The sequence below is a fragment of the Triturus cristatus genome, chromosome 2_2, assembly GCF_964204655.1.
Source record: "Triturus cristatus chromosome 2_2, aTriCri1.1, whole genome shotgun sequence".
Lineage (NCBI taxonomy): Eukaryota > Metazoa > Chordata > Amphibia > Caudata > Salamandridae > Triturus > Triturus cristatus.
Genome location: NC_140582.1, coordinates 1080385088 through 1080403661, shown reverse-complemented (window position 1 = coordinate 1080403661; position 18574 = coordinate 1080385088). Strand labels below are relative to the sequence as shown.

General features: G+C 45.0%; 1 protein-coding gene across 1 annotated transcript in view; it reads right to left on the bottom strand.

Moving 5' to 3' along the window:
• Nucleotides 1-18000, bottom strand: part of RNF212 (ring finger protein 212) — a 466382-nt gene extending 448382 nt beyond the window's left edge. Inside the window, exon 1 of the mRNA XM_085643156.1 lies at nt 17880-18000. Coding sequence (XP_085499282.1) covers nt 17880-17994 — 115 coding nt within the window. The 5' untranslated portion in view covers nt 17995-18000. The remainder of the gene's footprint in view (nt 1-17879) is intronic.
• Between the last annotated feature and the right edge of the window lie 574 nt (nt 18001-18574).

The following is an 18574-nucleotide window of genomic DNA, read 5'->3' as shown; positions in this document are numbered from 1 at the left end:
CCTCTAAACCCCTGTTGTGTGGTGTCCCTCAGGGCTCCTCCCTGAGACCAACACTTATTAATATTTATGTTGCCTCTCTTGCTAAAGTTGTGAGATCCTATGGACAAGAGTTGTTGTCCTATACGGACGACACCCAAATAATGGTGTCCATCTCTCACAGTATCAGGGACTCCGCTCTCAACTTCAGGAACTGTATGCAGGCAGTCTCCTCTTGGATGGTGGAAAACTTTTTGAAATTGAATGGTGAGGAGACGGAGATCCTGATTTTTGGCAGTAAACATGAGATCTGGTCTAGTGACTGGTGGCCGGACGCGCTCGGTGTCTGTCCCTGCCCGGTATCCCATGGAAAAAACCTTGGGGTCATTGTGGACAATTCACTCTCCCTTAACTTGCAGGTTAGCAGGACAGTGTCCACATGTTTCAGGATCATCAGGATCCTCAGAAAAATCTCCCATTTCCTCTCCTTTGATGCTCATAAGCAGGCTGTTATTGCCTTGGTAACGTCCAGATTGGACTATTGTAATGCCCTTATTTGGGCATTAATAAAGGCCTAGTGCGACGTCTGCAGATGGTGCAGAATGCTGCGGACAGGCTGGTGATGAACCTACCGAAATTTCATTCAGTCACAGCCTCCATTAAACTGCTGCACTGGCTACCTTTGGACCGTAGGATCCTCTTCAAAACAATGTGCCTGATCATGATGCCTATTATGGCTCAGGCCCAGAGGGGATTAAGGCCATTGTTCATCGATATGCTCCTAGCAGGCTGCTTCGGTCCTCATATAAGAATATGTTAATTGTACCGAGGAGGTAGAGCTTTTTACACTCTGGCTGCCAAATTGTGGAACTCCCTCCCAGAAGAGCTCTCTAGCCAGGGGTCCCTCACTCTCTTCCACAAAGCCTTAAAAGACTTGGCTATTCGCACAGACTTCAGTTTGAGCATGTCTTTCTGTCTGCACCCTTAGGTCAGCAAAAGCGCCTTGACTCCTTTAGACTAAGTTTGCGCTCTACAAGTTCAATATTTATTCATTCATTCATACTAATGAGGCAAAATCTTTGCAGAGTGTTAGTATGTGTAAAAATAATAAAGTATCAGAAAACGTACGGCATTAGTCTGCAGCCTTGTTTTTTGCTGCATAATTCCAGTGGCCCCAAAGCAGGCAGTACATGTTATAAGTGCTTATGCATGAAGAAGAGAGACCGTGAAATTTGCAAACTTAGTCTGGTGTGCGTGCAAATCCTGCATTGCCGATCCCTGGTGAGCTGTACTACTACTGCTGAAACAAGGCCAATTGAGCTGCCAATGGATGAGGCGGGTTGGCCTCGAGGGTCCTGTGACCTCAATGACAGAGTCACTGTCGCTCTAGGGTGTGCTGCTTCGTAGGCCTGCATGCAAGACTGGAAATGAACCTCAGTATGGATTGTGGTGGACAGGCCTTCTAGGTTAACCCACACTAGGGTGCACCTGATGGTGCTAAGACACCTAAGGTCTAGCGTGCCTTCCCAGGTCTAGCATGGGAATGTGCTTAGGAGAGTGGTCTGGTGGACTGGTTATGAAGGCTGAGCCTGGTTCCCCAGTTCCAAATTTGGCATCTCTGGCCATAGTGCCACATGCTCTTCCCCAATGAACACCACACTGTCCCACTGAGAGAAACTCGCACTGCCTCCCAATTGTGCCCTGCTATAAACACCTGGATGTGACTCAATTCAAATTATACACTACACAAGAGTAGTATGCTGCCTGAAAAAAAAAAAGCAATAACATCCTGTAAAAAGCAAACACTCATAGGAAATGCAAGATTATGTAAAGCAAGTGTATGTAAACAGGAAAAACATGGTTACCTTAACATAACACCTTAACACTCATTCAGAAATCAATGAGTCTTTTTGACTGAAAAGTTAAGCACATGGCTACAGGGCCCAGAAGGGACCCATTGGGATCTGTTTCAATATCCATTGCTTATATGTTATAGTATGTTATGTTATGTTATGTTATTTCAGATTTACATAGCACACGTACACCGGATTGGTTTCTTGGCGCTGCTTGGGTAGGTAATGGGTAGTGAGATGAATCAAGTGGTTACTCGAACGCCTGTTTAAAGAGCCATGTTTTTTGCAGTTTGCGGAAGGTCGTGAGATCTGTGCAAGATTTGATCTCTAGGGGCAGAGAGTTCCAGTACCTAGCACCCAATGTGGCGAACCTAGAGCCGCCAAATCGTTTGTTTAAAGAAGGGTGTTGCCAGGAGGTGCATGTGGGTGGATCTCAGGTTCCAGTTTGGGATATATCTGTTAATCAAGCAGTTGATAAATTTGGGGTTTTTGCCGTTCAGAGATTTAAAAATGATGCAGCCCATCCTAAAGGCGCATCTTTGTGATATAGGGAGCCAGTGCAGTCTCCTCAGAAGGGGGGAGACGTGTTGGCGTTTGTTTTCCTGCAGGATCAGCCTAGCCGCCTGGTTCTGTATCAGTTGGAGATGGTAGGTAAGATAGGCCGGGATACCGAAGTATAAGGAGTTAGCATAATCAATGTGCGAGATCACCATGGCGAGGATTGCTTGTAATTTTGCTTCCTGAGTCAGGAACCGGCTGATTTTCTTTATTTTTCTTAGATGGAAAAAGCATGTAGAAGATACCGATCCTATTTGGGTTTTCATGGATAGATCGTTACTGACTGCGACTCCCAGAGTTTTCGCATGCTTGGAAGGAATCAGTGGTTGTCCCAGTTCATTAGGCCAGAATTGGGGGCTCCAGGGGTGCAGTGAGCCTCCCGTGAGGATCAGTTCTGTTTTATCCGGGTTTAGTTTCAGTTGGTTGCTGTTCATCCAGTCGCGGATGAACAGCATTGCGGATTGATTGACATTCGAGGATGGAGGCCGGAGAGTTTTTTATAGGGAATATCAGTTGGAAATTGTCTGCGTAGTTGAAGGTTTGAATATTCCTTTCTTTTAATGCATGGATCAAGGGAAGAAGATATAAGTTAAATAAATGAGGAGATAGAGAGGATCCCTGGGGGACTTCACAGGTATTTTTAATCATGGGGGTTGAGAAACCACCAAGGTGTACTGCCTGTGATCGGTTTGTTAAGAAGGATCTAGTCCACTCAAGGGCTGTTCCTTCAATGCCCGCATCTCTGACATGGTCGATCAAGATGTTATGGTCGACCGTGTCAAAGGCAGCAGAGAGAGCCAACAGTACCAGGGCTTGGGGGAGACCTTTGTCCGCCTTTTCTCTCAGTGTGTCCAACACAGATAGTATCACTGATTCTGTGGAGTGAGCTGGGCGAAAGCCTGCTTGATGGGCATCCAGGTATTCAGATTGCTCCAGAAAGGCAGACAGACTTTTGGCTACATGTGCTTCGAGCAGTTTGGCCAGGTAGGGGAGCAGTGAGATCGGTCGGTAATTAGTTAAGGTTTTTGGGTCGGCTCCTGACTTTTTTAGGAGATGGATGATAATAGCTTCCTTAAAGGTCTCTGGTACCTGACCCTGAAGTAGTGACTTATTTAGGAGAGTCATGGCTGGGCTAGTGCAAGCAGTAAATGCTTCCCTTGGGATCCAGGGGGGACAGCAGTCCCTTGGAGATACAGACTTGAATTTTGCCAGTAGGTCATTGAAGGTTTCCTGATTTATTATTGGAAGTTGTTCCAGCTTGTGCGGGTTCTGCGGTTTTATGGGGCATGCAGGGCTCGGACAACTGGGGATACCTGATTTAATGATTTTGATTTTTTCAATAAAGAAATTGTTTAAGGAATCACATAAGGATTGGGAGGGAGTGGGTTTTAGTGTTACTCTGTCTGGGTTGGATAATTCATTAATGATTGAAAAGATGTCTTTAGAGCGATTTGTGGAGTTGATGATTTTGGACGAAAAATATTCGGCTTTGGTAGCCAATATAGCCTTTTTGTAGGTTCCCCGTGCATCTAGGTAGATGCTTATGTCATCAGGTGAATATTTATTTCTCCACTTCCTTTCTGCGTGTCGCAGAGCAAGTTTTAGGTTCTTTAACTCAGGGGAAAACCATCTCTAGGCTTCATGGCGACGAGTGCGTGATGGTTTTTTGAGGGGGGCATGTTTATTACTGGCTGTCAACAGCCAGTTTGAGAGGGCTTTCTTGCTTAGCTCGATGGAGGATTGACCAGTGGGAATATTATTGGTCAGTGACTCCAGAAATTGATCTTTGTCAATAGTATTCCAGCTCCTACGTGCTTCAAGATCGTATGGTGTTGTTTTAGTCGGGGTGGGGATATTCATGGATAATTTAATAAAGTAGTGGTCAGACCAAATGCAGGGGGTGACTTCTAGATTGGCTAAAGATAGGTTGCTGGACCAAACCTGATCTAGTGTGTGCCCTTTGATGTGTGTGGCAGTGGAAATATGCTGACTTAGGTTAAGCCCAGCGAGTAGGTCCGTTAGTTCCACTGAGTGTGGTCCCTCTGCTGGGTCGTTGGCCCAGTAGTTGAAATCCCCGGCCATCAGTACTTTGGTATGGTTTGTTACAAGGTGTGTCATTTGTTCACTCAGCGATTTTGGGAACTGGGGCATGTTCTGTGGCAGTCTGTAGAGTAGTACACAGACCAAAGGGGTTAGAGCAGACTCTAATTTTAATACTAGGTTGTCTATTTGAGGTATGTCTAGGGAGGTGAGTGTCGTGAATTTGAGATTTTGGTGTATTATAGCTGCTACTCCCCCTCCATTTTTTCCCTGTGGGCAGTTGGATGGGAGGATATAAAACTCGTTAGGTAGTGCTGCTAGAATGTCAGCGGCGGAGTCTTGTGTTAGCCAGGTCTCGGTTAGTAGTAATATATCTGGTTGTTCTGATTTCATCAGGTTGTATATATCTAGTTGATGTTTGGACAGGGAGCGGGTGTTTAAGTAGATGATCGAGAGAGCCTTTTCTTTGTTTGTCGCCTGAGGTTTGGTGAATTTCCTAGTGTCTGTGGGAAGCTTGAGTTTAGGGAAGGATGATCTTATTTCCCTTATCCCATTCCTGCTCAATCTTGCCTGCGTGAGGTGGTTAATCTCAAACTCATTGGAGTGGATCATTTTTAAATCGTTAGATGAGTAAGTTGCGATTTGGGCATGATGGGATGCCCCTTGCCCCTGCCGGCCGCGGACGGGCGCAGACGGGCATGCCTTTAGCGCGCCTTTGGCGAGCCCGCAGCGCGCGTCTGCTGCGCTCCCGCGCTGCTACCGGCATTAGTAGCCGTAGTCAGCCTTGGCTCCTCCCCCCACTTCCCTGATTGGCGCTCAGCAGTGGCGTGTGTACCAGGAAATGAGTCAGGCCAGCGATGCGGTAGGGATTTAGCACGGCGATAGAGCTTTGTGAATAGTTTTAAAAGAGTGAAGCGATAGCACAAAGAGTGAACAGTACAATTGTTTCAATTTTAAAAGCAAACAGCAGTGTGCGCGGCAATTGTTACAGGCAGCGTCACCTTTCCCAAGTGGTCGCTCCCTCACTGCTACCAGCATTAGTAGCCGTAGTCAGCCTTGGCTCCTCCCCCCACTTCCCTGATTGGCGCTCAGCAGTGGCGTGTGTACCAGGAAATTAGTCGGGCCAGCGATGCGGTAGGGATTTAGCGCGGCGATAGAGCTTTGTGAATACTTTTAAAAAAGTGAAGCGATAGCACAAAGAGTGAACAGTACAATTGTTTCAATCTTAAAAGCAAACAGCAGCGTGCGCGGAAATTGTTACAGGCAGCGTCACCTTTCCCAAGTGGTCGCTCCCACGCTGCTACCGGCATTAGTAGCCGTAGTCAGCCTTGGCTCCTCCCCCCACTTCCCTGATTGGCGCTCAGCAGTGGCGTGTGTACCAGGAAATGAGTCGGGCCAGCGATGCAGTAGGGATTTAGCGCAGCGTTAGAACTTTGTGAATAGTTTTAAAAAAGTGAAGCGATAGCACAAAGAGTGAACAGTACAATTGTTTCAATTTTAAAAGCAAAGAGCAGCGTGCGCGGCAATTGTTATAGGCAGCGTCAGCTTTCCCAAGTGGTCGCTCCCGCGCTGCTACCGGCATTAGTAGCCGTAGTCAGCCTTGCCTCCTCCCCCCACTTCCCTGATTGGCGCTCAGCAGTGGCGTGTGTACCAGGAAATGAGTCGAGCCAGCGATGCGGTAGGGATTTGGCGCGGCGATTGAGCTTTGTGAATAGTTTTTAAAAAGTGAAGCAATAGCAGTATGGTTTAAAAAGACCACATCCCTGAAAACAGAGCCGCAAGACTCATTTTATAAACTAAAATAAGGAAAAGAGCTGTGAAAGATAACATTAAAAGTTTGACACTCCATACGTCAAACAGGTATTGCAGTACCTCCTAGAATGGTGCACTTCCCCACCCAGGGAAAACAATGTTGTTCAAAGAAAGACAAGAAAAGGAAAGTAGCGCTTCACTAGCAAACTCTGTAAAGTTGTGCCAACATGTTTGGGTGTGAATAAAACCAATCTGGCCACTTTGCGACCACTCCGTCTTCCTTTAATTATTTTTCTTATTTTGAACCTTTTTTCCCCTCTCCGTCCTGAGGCTACACTTTGGAATAGAAAAATGTCAGAAAAAGACGACATTTCCAGCAAAAGTGCTTCTTTCTTTTTTGGATCTATTTTACAGGGGAACGAATGAAGGAAAGGAGCAGAGGTTGAGGGTAAGAGCTGTTTGAAGTCACGGTTTTCATTCAGCAAGTGAGGAGGAGCGAGACAGACAGAAAGAGAGGGAATTAGAGGAAGAAAGAGGGGGGGAGCTGCCGGGGGCAGAGCAGGAGCAGTGGACACTGTCCAACTCCTTGTCTTCTCTGGGCAAGAAGAAAAAGACATTTCTTTTCCCTCTCTGGACACCCCCCGCCTGTCCCCAAACGCCGAGCCTTAACTGTAGTCCTTGGCTATTTCTGCCGTCGTGGGAGGCACATTTAAAATTTAAAAGTAGAGGAACCGATTCTAATAAATTAACATAGTTGGGGCAAGCCGGGCCCTTCCGGCTGCCCACTTCACCACTGGCTCAACAGCATGGAGTGCATGCACGATGCGGGCTGAGGCGTCATTGTCCATGTCTTTGTATTCTGGTGGGGGTGTTGGTGTTCCCATGGCATTGATGGCTTTCTTTCATGAGCCTCAAGGTGACGGAGCGGATTGGTAAAACTTTCCGCAGTGGTCCATCTTCCAACACGCTGAGCATTTTTTTCATTTCGCTGGGCATTCTCCCACATGTGACGTGCTAGCTGTGGTGCCTTACTCTGGCATACTTTCCTTCCAGGCGGCAGGTTGGGGCAGATAGCTGTTGTCGCCACGTGTATCGTTCTCCAGTGTGGCGCTCTGTTGTAATCAAAGATGAAGGGGAGTACAACTTCCACATTTAAATACATTAGGTTTATTAAGATGTTATCATGAACAGCCCCACCAGGAGCAGCCTTCCTGCTGCTCCGCCCATTCTCCAACTGCCTTTCACTCATCCAACATTCCACAGCATCACCACACCCCAACATTCCACACACCAGTCACACTGGCTGAGCAGCAGGTATCACACGTTTCCCTTCCTTACACAAGCCAGAACATCAATAGCAACTACTCCATGCAAGACTATCAAATAGCAAAAACGAAAGTGCATACAAAAGAGAAAATAACATTGGAGTCTCTTGCATGCATGTTCACGCTCCAGCAACAGAGATGCAATTAAAAGAAAATGAAAACATATGGACAACAATGCACACATGATGCATAACTGAATAAGCAAATTGTCATTAAATATTACATACAAAGGACAATGCATGATACCACAGCAAAGAAAGAAACTGAAGATAGGCATATAATAAGAATACACCCATCTTCTCTCCTAACAATAAACAACATACACTCTACCACACCACAAATCCTCTACCAGACCCTAATGCCACAACAAGCCAGATGGTCAGGCTGATATAGAAGACAGCACGCATGGAATCAACCACCAGAGGCGCAGTAGGGAACCGCTCATAGCGAATGAAGATAACATAGGAATGGAGTAACACCTTTACATACACACTACCCTTCACCCTTACCCACAGTAAGGGTGGAACAACACTCCAATCACCCATGGAATGGCATAAAATGTGCCCCTCACCCTTACCCCGTAGATAGGGTGGAACAACAAAAATCAACCACAAGACATTTGACTTAAACCCTGCACTTCACCCATACCCCATAGTTACGGTTGAACAACTACTTCAACCACAAGTAGTTTGGCTAAAACCCTGACCTTCACCCTTACCCCGTAGGAATGGTGGAAAAAAAACTTCAACCACCAGTCATGTGGCTAGAACACAGTGTACCTCAGGATCATAGGACTCTCATTTCAGATCCCTCACAAACTAGGCCCAAATGTGTACATGTCTCACCCCAGAACAACACTGTGGCAGAAATACTGAATGGGGTAGCCAACATGCCCTTAATAAACACTAACACCCAGGATAGATAGATAGATAGATAGATAGATAGATAGATAGATAGATAGATAGATAGATAGATAGATAGATAGATAGATAGATAGATAGATAGATAGATAGATAGATAGATAGATAGATAGATAGATAGATAGATAGATAGATAGATAGATAGATAGATAGATAGACAAATCACTAGTACCAAGTAACGCTCAAATATCACCTCTAGATCACAGTCGACCACCCACTACAGAGAACCTCATTAAGGAAGACCACACCATGAACAAAATAGCCAATATTTCCATATACCACATATGCATAAGAAAAAACTGCAGCACTAGGTCCATGATGTTTTCTATTTCTTCTTTTATCCAAAACCATTCACTTGAAGGATAGAAATCTGTTGAATTCACAGTGGCTGGAATAGAAATTGACATGAGAGTTACAGAGGGCGCTCCCTCCCTATCCTAGCACGCGAGTCGTCCTTCCTACAACGCCATGCTTTAAGTTAACCGTCAAATGGGAAATGAGGCCATGCATGAAAGTCTTACTGCTTTGACTGTGTTACTTTCCAATGTGTTCCGACACACATACTTGCCGCTGAAATGAAGCACCACCACTCACAGGAAAGCTTGAAGGCCACAAGGACGCGCAACGCTCGTTGAAACTCCATGGCAACACCACCAAAGCTTTTGCGATACCAGCTTTTCCACATTTCCGATGTTAGCTTTACGCTTTAGGAGAGCGCTACTCAGGCGAAAACGCAGTTGTCGGGGAAACATACTTCCGGGACCACACCAGCTGACAAAATGGCAGCGCAGGTACGCTAGGAGAGTGCCAGGTGGCTCCAGTCATGTACGTGCTGCACACCGTCATGATCCAGATCTCCTCACCACTACTCGATGTCCCAATGACTGGAAACGCGCTAGCTACCAAGGAAACCTGGATCGCGAGCAAATGACTGGACTCACGCTAGCTCCCAAGTTCCATGAGCGTGAGCAAAAAAACGTTGAGGTGAGTGCCTTCCTATTCATATTTTTCTTAAACTGAGTCTGGCACAACGGTTGATCACAGAAATAGTTGACATTACAGCCGAAGATTGTGAATAAAACGTCACCTGAAGGGGTGTCACTGTCCCATTCCTTGACTCTTTTACAGTGTGTGTTCCCGCGGGGTAAGCCCGCTTAGCGGAACAGCATTATCACCCCGCAAAATACGTAGCTGTTATCACCAGCACCCTCACAGCTGGCTATAAAACTCGTTCCCCTTGAAGTTCTTCGTTGTACGTGTCTTGCAAGTGTACCAATGCTTTGAAACTCTTAGTGGCAATAGAGATGTTAGCAGACATCTCCAAGTGCTGCTGCGTTCTGTCTATTGAGATACTACACTGCTAGTATTGCTTTCTTTCTCGCAGACAGACTCCAATCCACTGTACGCTGGTGTAAGTAACTCAAGCACGCCCTGGTTGGGGCCGACTGATGTTGAAGTCTCTGGTGGGGCTCAGGGATGCAGAACTTTATGATGCACTTTGTACTCTTAGTTTCATTTCAAAGTTTGTCCTCATGTAGTGTAGTGTCATTGAAGGTTCTTCCTTCTGTAGTTACTTTAAGCTCTAATTTCTTGTAGATCGTTTCCATAATGTCTTCTCTCATCCAGTTCGCACACGCAGGTTCTTCTTTGTAAAATCGTCGCCAAAATGTTATCATAGATGAAGAGTGCAACTTTCATGTTTAAATACATTAGTAGGTTTATTATGATGTTATCATGAAGATCCCCACCAGGAGCAGCCTTCCTGCTGCTCAGCCCATTCTCCAACTGTCTTTCACTCATCCAACATTCTACAGCATCACCACACCCCAACATTCCACACACCAGTCACCGGCTGAGCAGCAGGTATTACACGCTCCAATGAGAGCAACGAACAAGGAACAGCTCGGTGGAGTCGGAGCATGCAGTTACAGCCTACTTCATGGGCAGGCTGATGCCCAAGAGAGTGCTGGAATTAGCAGCACGTGGGAAGCACCGGGCGGAAAGATTGGGACGGGCGCAAGCTGTCCTCCACCTCATCACGAATTGTTATGTTCCCCGAGAAGTGGTAATCAGTTGCGCGAGTCCTCGCAGCAGGCCTGGAACTTGTGCATTGCACAGGAATAGGATGCGAGCACAGTGACTAATGTGGTCCGTATCTGCTGTCGCAAACCAGTCAGTCCCTTTCTATTGAGGTCACCTGAACGCCAATTGTACCAAAACTTCTTGGACTACCGCTCGGACAACAGCACCTCACCGTCATTTCAGTCAGCAGTTGGAAATAGTATAAGGGAGTAGTATTCAAACTTTTTAACGCCCCCCCCTCACCATGAGGAAAAAAACATCGTTGGGACCCACCCCCAACATTTTTCACAATTATTCTATTAAACTGCCAATGTTTAAATACGTCAAGACATATTTAATAATTGTTGTTACAGTTTTTAAAATGCACTCATACATGGATTGCCAAACATACTATTCTGGTCAGGCAGGCCTTACTTATGTGAAAAAGTATCTACAGGGTGATTATTAGAAATAGGTGAAGGGGATTTGAAGATTATTTGGAGTCCCTTCTCTTTTGACACCTTCTCCCAGCCAGGATATAAATGACAAAAGATGTTAGTGATGGCCCATTACAGAGCGGCTTAGTGCGCTCATTTCCTCCGCCCCTGGCTGAAAACAAAGCACTGTTATCGGAAAAATGCTTTTTTGGGCCAGAGCCTGGTGCCCCTCCTGAGATCACCTGAGGCCCCCCCACGTGGGCCCGCCCTCCTTCCAGTTTGAAGACCCAAGGTATAAGGTATGAGGTAGGGAGAAGAAAATAAAATCGAGTATGTAAATACTAGTGGCGGCCGGTATCACTTGGGGGTAGGGGGCGATTGCAGGATTGAGGGTAACAAATAATTACAAAATTAGGAAATAACGTACCTTTCCGCCGGGTCCCGCATCTCTGCTCCTGCTTCCGATTTTAGGAACAGGAAGCAGGCAGCCAAACTCCCTCCCCTAAGCCAATCACAGCAGCGTTGTGATTGGTCTGAGCCCCGAGACACGGCGGTCAGCCAGGGGCTTGAGGGCTGGGCATTTTCTCCATGCAGGCTGTAATTCAGCCTGCATGAAGAAGGGGAAAGTACGCATGTCTGGTTTGGGCAGACCAAACAGTTATTGCGCACTTAGGAGTGCGCAAAACACTCCTCCCCTGCCCTGAGATCATAGCAGCCCCGCCCACCCACCGGCCCTCAAAGCAGCAAAAATATAACATGATAATAACTGAGTGTAGTGATGGATGGAGGCAGGTTTAGTTCAAAGGCTTTATTCCAACAAAAGCAGAAATGCAGAGAAACAGGCAAGCGCCAGGCAGCACGGCTTCCAGCCCCGGGCACCCACTTCAACTGAATGCCCAGGGTTGGAACACTGGAGACACACCAGTATGTTCTATGCCTCGCACTGCCCACAAGCCATTAAAGGAACATAATACAATACAGAAAATGAATAACCATAAGAAAATGCTACATATGAAAGTGTGACACAACACATCCCCCCCTCCTAGGAACAAGTAAAAAGGTAAGAGCTAAACCAGAAAGGAATGGATGAAATACGCCAAGGGAATTCGGGTACAAAAGACTGATGGAGGGAAAAGGAAAGGCCTAAAATAGGAAACATTTAAAAAATGTATTAAGTTACATCACATATTCCTTCAGCCATCCAGGAAGGACTCTCCTCCTCTTGCTGTAGTCACCAATATCAGCACCAGAGTTTGTACACTCTCGAGTAGGTTCACCCTCCTTAGAATTACCAGATCCCGAAGACCCTTCCCCACCCATCAAGGAAGAGGCAGAAACACCAAGGGTGATATTCGTGGTGGATAGATTAGGGTCCATTGTGAGACCGCCATGAGTGACTTCGGAAGCTCGGTATCCATCAGAACCCAAATGAGATTGGAGAGCATTATTATCAAAATAATCTTCCACCCATTCAAAATTGGAAGAACGTATAGGCTCCTGTGTGCCCTCTACACATTGTTGATTAAAATCAATAGCAACATTCTTAAGGTTCCAAACCCTACCATCTCTACGTCTAATGGAATTGCGTAAAACCTCCACCACTTGTTGTGGTGTATCAAATTTGCTTTCACCTATCGGGACTTAAACCGTTTTTTTTATGCGAACTCAGTCACCCACCCTAACTGGAACGTCTTTTGTGCCATGACATGCATCGTAATATTCTTTGCTTTTCATATGTACAGATTCCAGATCTCTTTTCACATCAGTAGGGGACCACTGTTGTACTTTGCCTTTCAGAAGTCAACCAGGGTTGAATTTACATCTGGGTGTCCTCCCCCTCATCATGATGAAAGGGAACAACCCTGTTGTGGTCTGTGTAGTAACTCTGTAAGCCCAAACTGCTTTCTGTATCTCTAGTTTCCAGTCCAACCTCTTGCTCATAGCCGCTTGAATCATGCCTTTAATAACTCTATAAAAGCGTTCCACGGTGCCGTTGCCACTGGGATTATAGAATGATTTCGTTTTGTGCTTCACCCCACACCTCTCAAAATAGTCCTTAGCCATGTTTGACATAAATTGTACACCATTGTCACTCAACACGCAAACAGGCAACCCTTCCCACACAAATATTTTGTCCAAAAATGCTAGGACCACGTGCGTGTCTACTCTTTCCACAACCTCAACAATAGGACATTTAGTGAAAAGATCAATTTCAACTAGGCCATACTCTTTCAAATCTCCCACAGGTCCAAAAATGTCAACTGCAATGGTCTCCCAAGGAAGACTGGGAATTAACCCCTCACTCATTGGGGGTCTCAATGCTTTTAAAGATTTATCTGCAGAGCAGCAAATTGAGCCCCCTTTCACAAACCTTTCAACGTCTTTATCGACCCCAGGCCACCAAAAGATACCTTTAATAATTAATTTAGTCCTAATGATCCCAAAGTGGCCATCGTGACAATTGTAACACCTTATTGCGTAAAGTCTTAGGAGGAATAATCCTGTCTCCTCTCATTAACAAGTCTCTGTCTAGAGACAACGCCATACGAACGTCCCGGAAGGCTTTCAAATCACCACTAATGTTGTGTTTTCTAGGCCACCCTTTACAAATGTAAGCCGAAACCATTTCTAAATCATTGTCCTTATGTTGGTCAGTGTACCAGAATTATGAATGAAAGCTATGATGAAGTTTCCTCAGGGGTCATCCACACATTCTTCCAAAGGAATAGGTAGCCTAGACAAACAATCGGCAACCACATTGTCTTTACCTGGTACGTAAATGATCTTGTAAATATACTCTTTCATTATCATGGATATCCTGGCTAACCTGGCCGAAGCTCCCACACTACCTTCAGTGGTCAGAATGCGTACCAAAGGTCGATGGTCAGTGCGGACAACCACAGGCTTGCCCCAGACAAAGGCACGGAAATGTTCTAAAGCCCAGGCGCAAGGCAGTGCTTCCCTTTCAATTATAGGGTACTTGCTCTCTGCAGGGGATAAAGCTCTGGCAGCAAATACAATCATGTTTTCCTTATCATCTCTCCCTTTTTGTGAAAGGACTGCCCCCAATCCTTTGTCACTAGCATCTGTAGTTAACAAGCATTCTAAGTTGGGGTCAAAGCTACTTCGAGCATTCACACTTTGTAAATCAACTTTAATCAATGAAAATTCTCTCTCACACTCTGTTGATCAATCAAAACTTCACGTTCTTTTTAAGAAGAGAACGTATATTGTAAACTTTGCCTGCGAAATTCGGTACAAACTTAGCACAATATTCCGCCATACCCTGAAAAGATCGGACTTCTTCCTTAGAGGTAAGAGCGGGTGATCCAACAATAGTGTTTAAAAGTGAAGGCTTTGGCTTCACACCCTCCTCACTCATGATGTGCCCTAGGTATGAAACACTTCTTTATGCAAATTTACATTTAGAGGGTTCAACAGTCAAAACTGCAACCTGCAGCGTCCCCAGCACCTCGTTCAAAATAGAGTCAAGTTCCTCTTTTCCACCAGCAGCGATCAAGATATCATCTTGGAAAAAACATACGCCCTTCATTTCTCCAAAAAGTCTGTGCATCAATCGCTGAAATACAGCAGCAGCCGACGCAAGGCCAAAAAGCATACGCCTAAATTGATAGCACCCAAAAGGCGTAATGAAAGCTGTAAGCCTTCTTGATTCAGGTTCAAGCATGACCTGATGGTAAGCTGTGGAAAGGTCTGTGGTGGAAAACCAGGTTGCCCCCCTTAGGGAAGAAACCATCTCATTAATTCTTGGCAGGGGAAATCTCTCAATAACAATGTTATTATTGAGATGAAGCAAATCAATACATTAACTGATTTTTCCATTGGATTTTCGTGCAACCACGACTGGAGAAATCCATTCCAAAGTATCCATCTCTTCAATAACTCCCTTTGACAATAAACCCTGTAGTTCCTTGTTAACTTCATCACTTATTAACATGGGAATGGGTCTTATCTGAGGCACCTTTGGTTCAGCATTCTTTTTAAGTACAATCCTGTGTTCGAACCCCTTAAGTATCCCTAATTCCTTTCTAAAGACACCTGGAAATTTGTTCATTAAGACCTCTCCTACTTTACTGGTCTCATCCATTATAAGTACTTTCTCATCACTATTAGGGTCCAGTATGATGTGCAAATTTTTCTGATCAAACCAGCCGAGAACAGAGGGTCCAACTTTGGCAACATAGTTTACCTCTGGCTAACCTCCCTTTAAAAACAAAAATGAGCCATCTGAACCCCAGCATGTCTATCTTCTCCCCAGTAAAACTTACCGGGTTCACGTCAGAAACATTCAAGTGATGCCCAATTTTGCCCACAAACTTTGTTTTCCAAACTTCTTAGTTCACAATAGTTTATGGTGATCCTGAGTCGGCATAGATATTTACAGTAACACCACCTAAGGATAACTCACATATAGGTTTATCTTTCAATGAATCGTCGCTAACATTCAAAAGAAAATTTCCTTGTAAATTCTTAATACAATTCTCTTCTACATGAAGGTCCTCTACAGTACCCTCCTCATCTTTCCATACATACTTCACATTATTAAGCCTACGGCACATTTTGCTAAAATGACCTAAAGGACCACATATACCACATTTCTTTTTTCAGGCAGAGCATTGTTTGCTGAAAGCCAAATGTTCTTTACTGTCACATTGATAGCATCTTCTCTCCTCTGGTTTCCTGTCTCTCCCTAAGTTCCTTTGGGGTTGGCTCAACCAACGAACAGAAGCTTGTTGAGTTTTGGCTTTTAGCCGGATTTTGTAATTTAAAAACACCTCCAGAAGCTTTCACTGACTTTTTCTCTGACTCTTTGATTACGGTGGTGCATCTTCCTGACATTTCAGACTTCCTCATTATGGCCAAGACATCCTCTAGTGGTGCATCTCCATTCACCCATAAACGGTGCTGTATAGGTGAATTGTTATTATGCATGACCAACTGGTCCCGTATCAAATAGTCATGGAGGTCCCCAAACTTGCAGTCTATTGCCAATTTTTTTAGGTCATCAAGCCACTCATCTACCAGCTCTTCCTTATTTTGTTTCCTCTGGAAGAACTTATGTCTTATTACGCCTATGCATACTTTAGGAGCAAGATATTTAGCCATGTCTTTAAGTGCACGTTCAAAAACATCCAACGCAGTAGCTGTAATTTTTGGCATACCAGAGTATGTTTTTAACCCTACTGGGCCTAAAGAGTGGAGAAGTATTCTTTTCTGTTGTTCCGGTTTCATTTTCCCTGCCTCATCAATAGCGCAAATGTAGTTCACAAAATACTTTTTCTACTCCAACCACACAATGCTAGGCTGAGAACCAGAAGCCCAAATGGATGAGGAGAACTGATAGTAAAATTCTGTTGTGCCATGGCTTGCTTCGCTCCTCCTGCACTTTGATCCCCTCCTTCCATAAGTGGATACGTTAAGGAGTATAAATATATATATATTTTTTTAAATGATGGATGTCCAACTGCAGAGTCACAGTACACCAAAAGTACAAACAACCATAAAAAAAATTCAAAATGGATGAAATTAATGAATATGAAGTAGTCGTGTCCCAACTCTCTCACCTGTTTCTGCTCAATAATCGGAAAAAGTGCTGCCAATAATAAAGATCCCACGTTGCAAGAGTTGAATACGAGCTCCGACCTTCCTACGAGCTCCAACAACCTCTTGTTTATTCAATTTCGTAATATTGTAGTTTTAAAATGGCCGCTACGCAAGGTCACGCAGCATGACCTTGCGTGATGACATCACCTCGTGCACGCTGCAACTATGCATGCCACTTGACGTTATCTGGATAATGAGACAGCACTCGAGCCTGGAATTCCGCCGCTGCTCGAAAGATGCAGCCGATGGCAGTTCCCCCAACAGTCACGAATGAAATAACAAGGTAATCTTACCTCATTAAAGCCTTCGAATTTAGCGATGGCCAATCGGAAATTGTTGGGAATCATACAAATGTCCAGTGTTTCCCGCACAAGTATTTTAGCCGATCGCGATCAGAAAGTGCAATGTTATGAGGAAATAATTCTCCGAAGACGATAAAAATTGTGACATCCGTGGTTCCGTTTCCGTGATCGTCACCAATTGTAGTGATGGATGGAGGCAGGTTCAGTTCAAAGGCTTTATTCCAACAAAAGCAGAAATGCAGAGAAACAGGCAAGCGCCAGGCAGCACGGCTTCCAGCTCCGGGCACCAACTCCAACTGAATGACCAGGGTTGGAACCCTGGAGACACACCAGTATGTTCTATGCCTCGCACTGCCCACAAACCATTAAAGGAACATAATACAGAAATTGAATAGCCATAAGAAAATGCTACATATGAAAGTGCGACACAACACTGAGTTATTATTTTATGTTTTTGGTTCTCTCACTTCTTGAAAGCAGCGGGGGACGCGGAGGAGCCGCCACTGGTAAATATTGCAACTTGGAGTGCATAACTTTCCATGATCTCAGTCTCATAATTATAGCGAGAATACACCAAGAGCGTCTTTGGACTTTATAATGTCCCCCTCGTACATCAGAATTTAATAAACGTTGTAAGTTTTGTAGCTCTCTTTTATATATCGTTAATTAGAATTTTATTATGATTTGCACCGATTGAAGGAGTGTTTTATATTTATAAGTAATAAATATTTAAGTTGTTAAACTTGTATACCGCATTTCAGACTAAGAAAAACAAACACATTTGAATACACTGAAACAACTGAAGGGTGGTCAACCTGATGATATGGGATTTGGACCAGTCCCAGCTGTGGCCTCACTGCTGACACCAAACTGAAAAGCACCAACCTCAACATTCCTATTGTAAATGTAATACGGCATACTGTTGACCAGCTCTGCTGCGATAACCTTTCCAGATTATCATCGCTGATGGAAGTCACGATTTTACAACTCGCAGGCACCTAGTCCTAGACAACCTTTTTACCCCGCTTACCCTTCCGGAGGCAGGCCTCACACAGTACGTGCCCGCAGTTGGTGAGAGCAAAGTTGCTGATAGTGCGACTGGTTGCGTACTTGAAGCAAATGTTGCAGCGCACCGCCCCGTTCATTGTCGAGGATGGAAGAACGGCTGAGACCGAACGACTGGAAGAAAGGCGGCATGTATCACAAGACCAGAAACAAGCGCACAGCTTCCGCGTTTCCTGTTCCCGCCCTTCGGTGCGCACTTCCGGGTCATGGCACGACAACTTCGCGGAAATCCACCTGTCGGTATGGGGCAATACTTCAGAAGGGCGGATTAAATGTGTCCCTTCATGTGACGGTGATCTTTGTTCATTGTACATTGTAAAATATTAAAATTAATTTTGCGGTTTGACCCGAGCCTCGAGCTGACTTTTGATGCAAGTAATAGCGACTTACCGCAGCAGCACTTCCTGAATGTTCACATTTCCTGTATGTCATATAGCCACAATTTTAAGGAGACCGTCTATTGACAAATAGTGTCCACCCGTATGTTAGGCGTATGTGGTAGATGGCAGAGCCCCCCTCCCCCCCCCCAAAAACAATATTGTGGATGTTGTATTATATTTGCAGGGCGAGTGACTCATTTACAGGCAGTGCTTTAAATGGCAATACAGAAGTGCTGGTACTCTCTATTTAAATTACGTATTTGCTCCTGAGAAGTGCCAG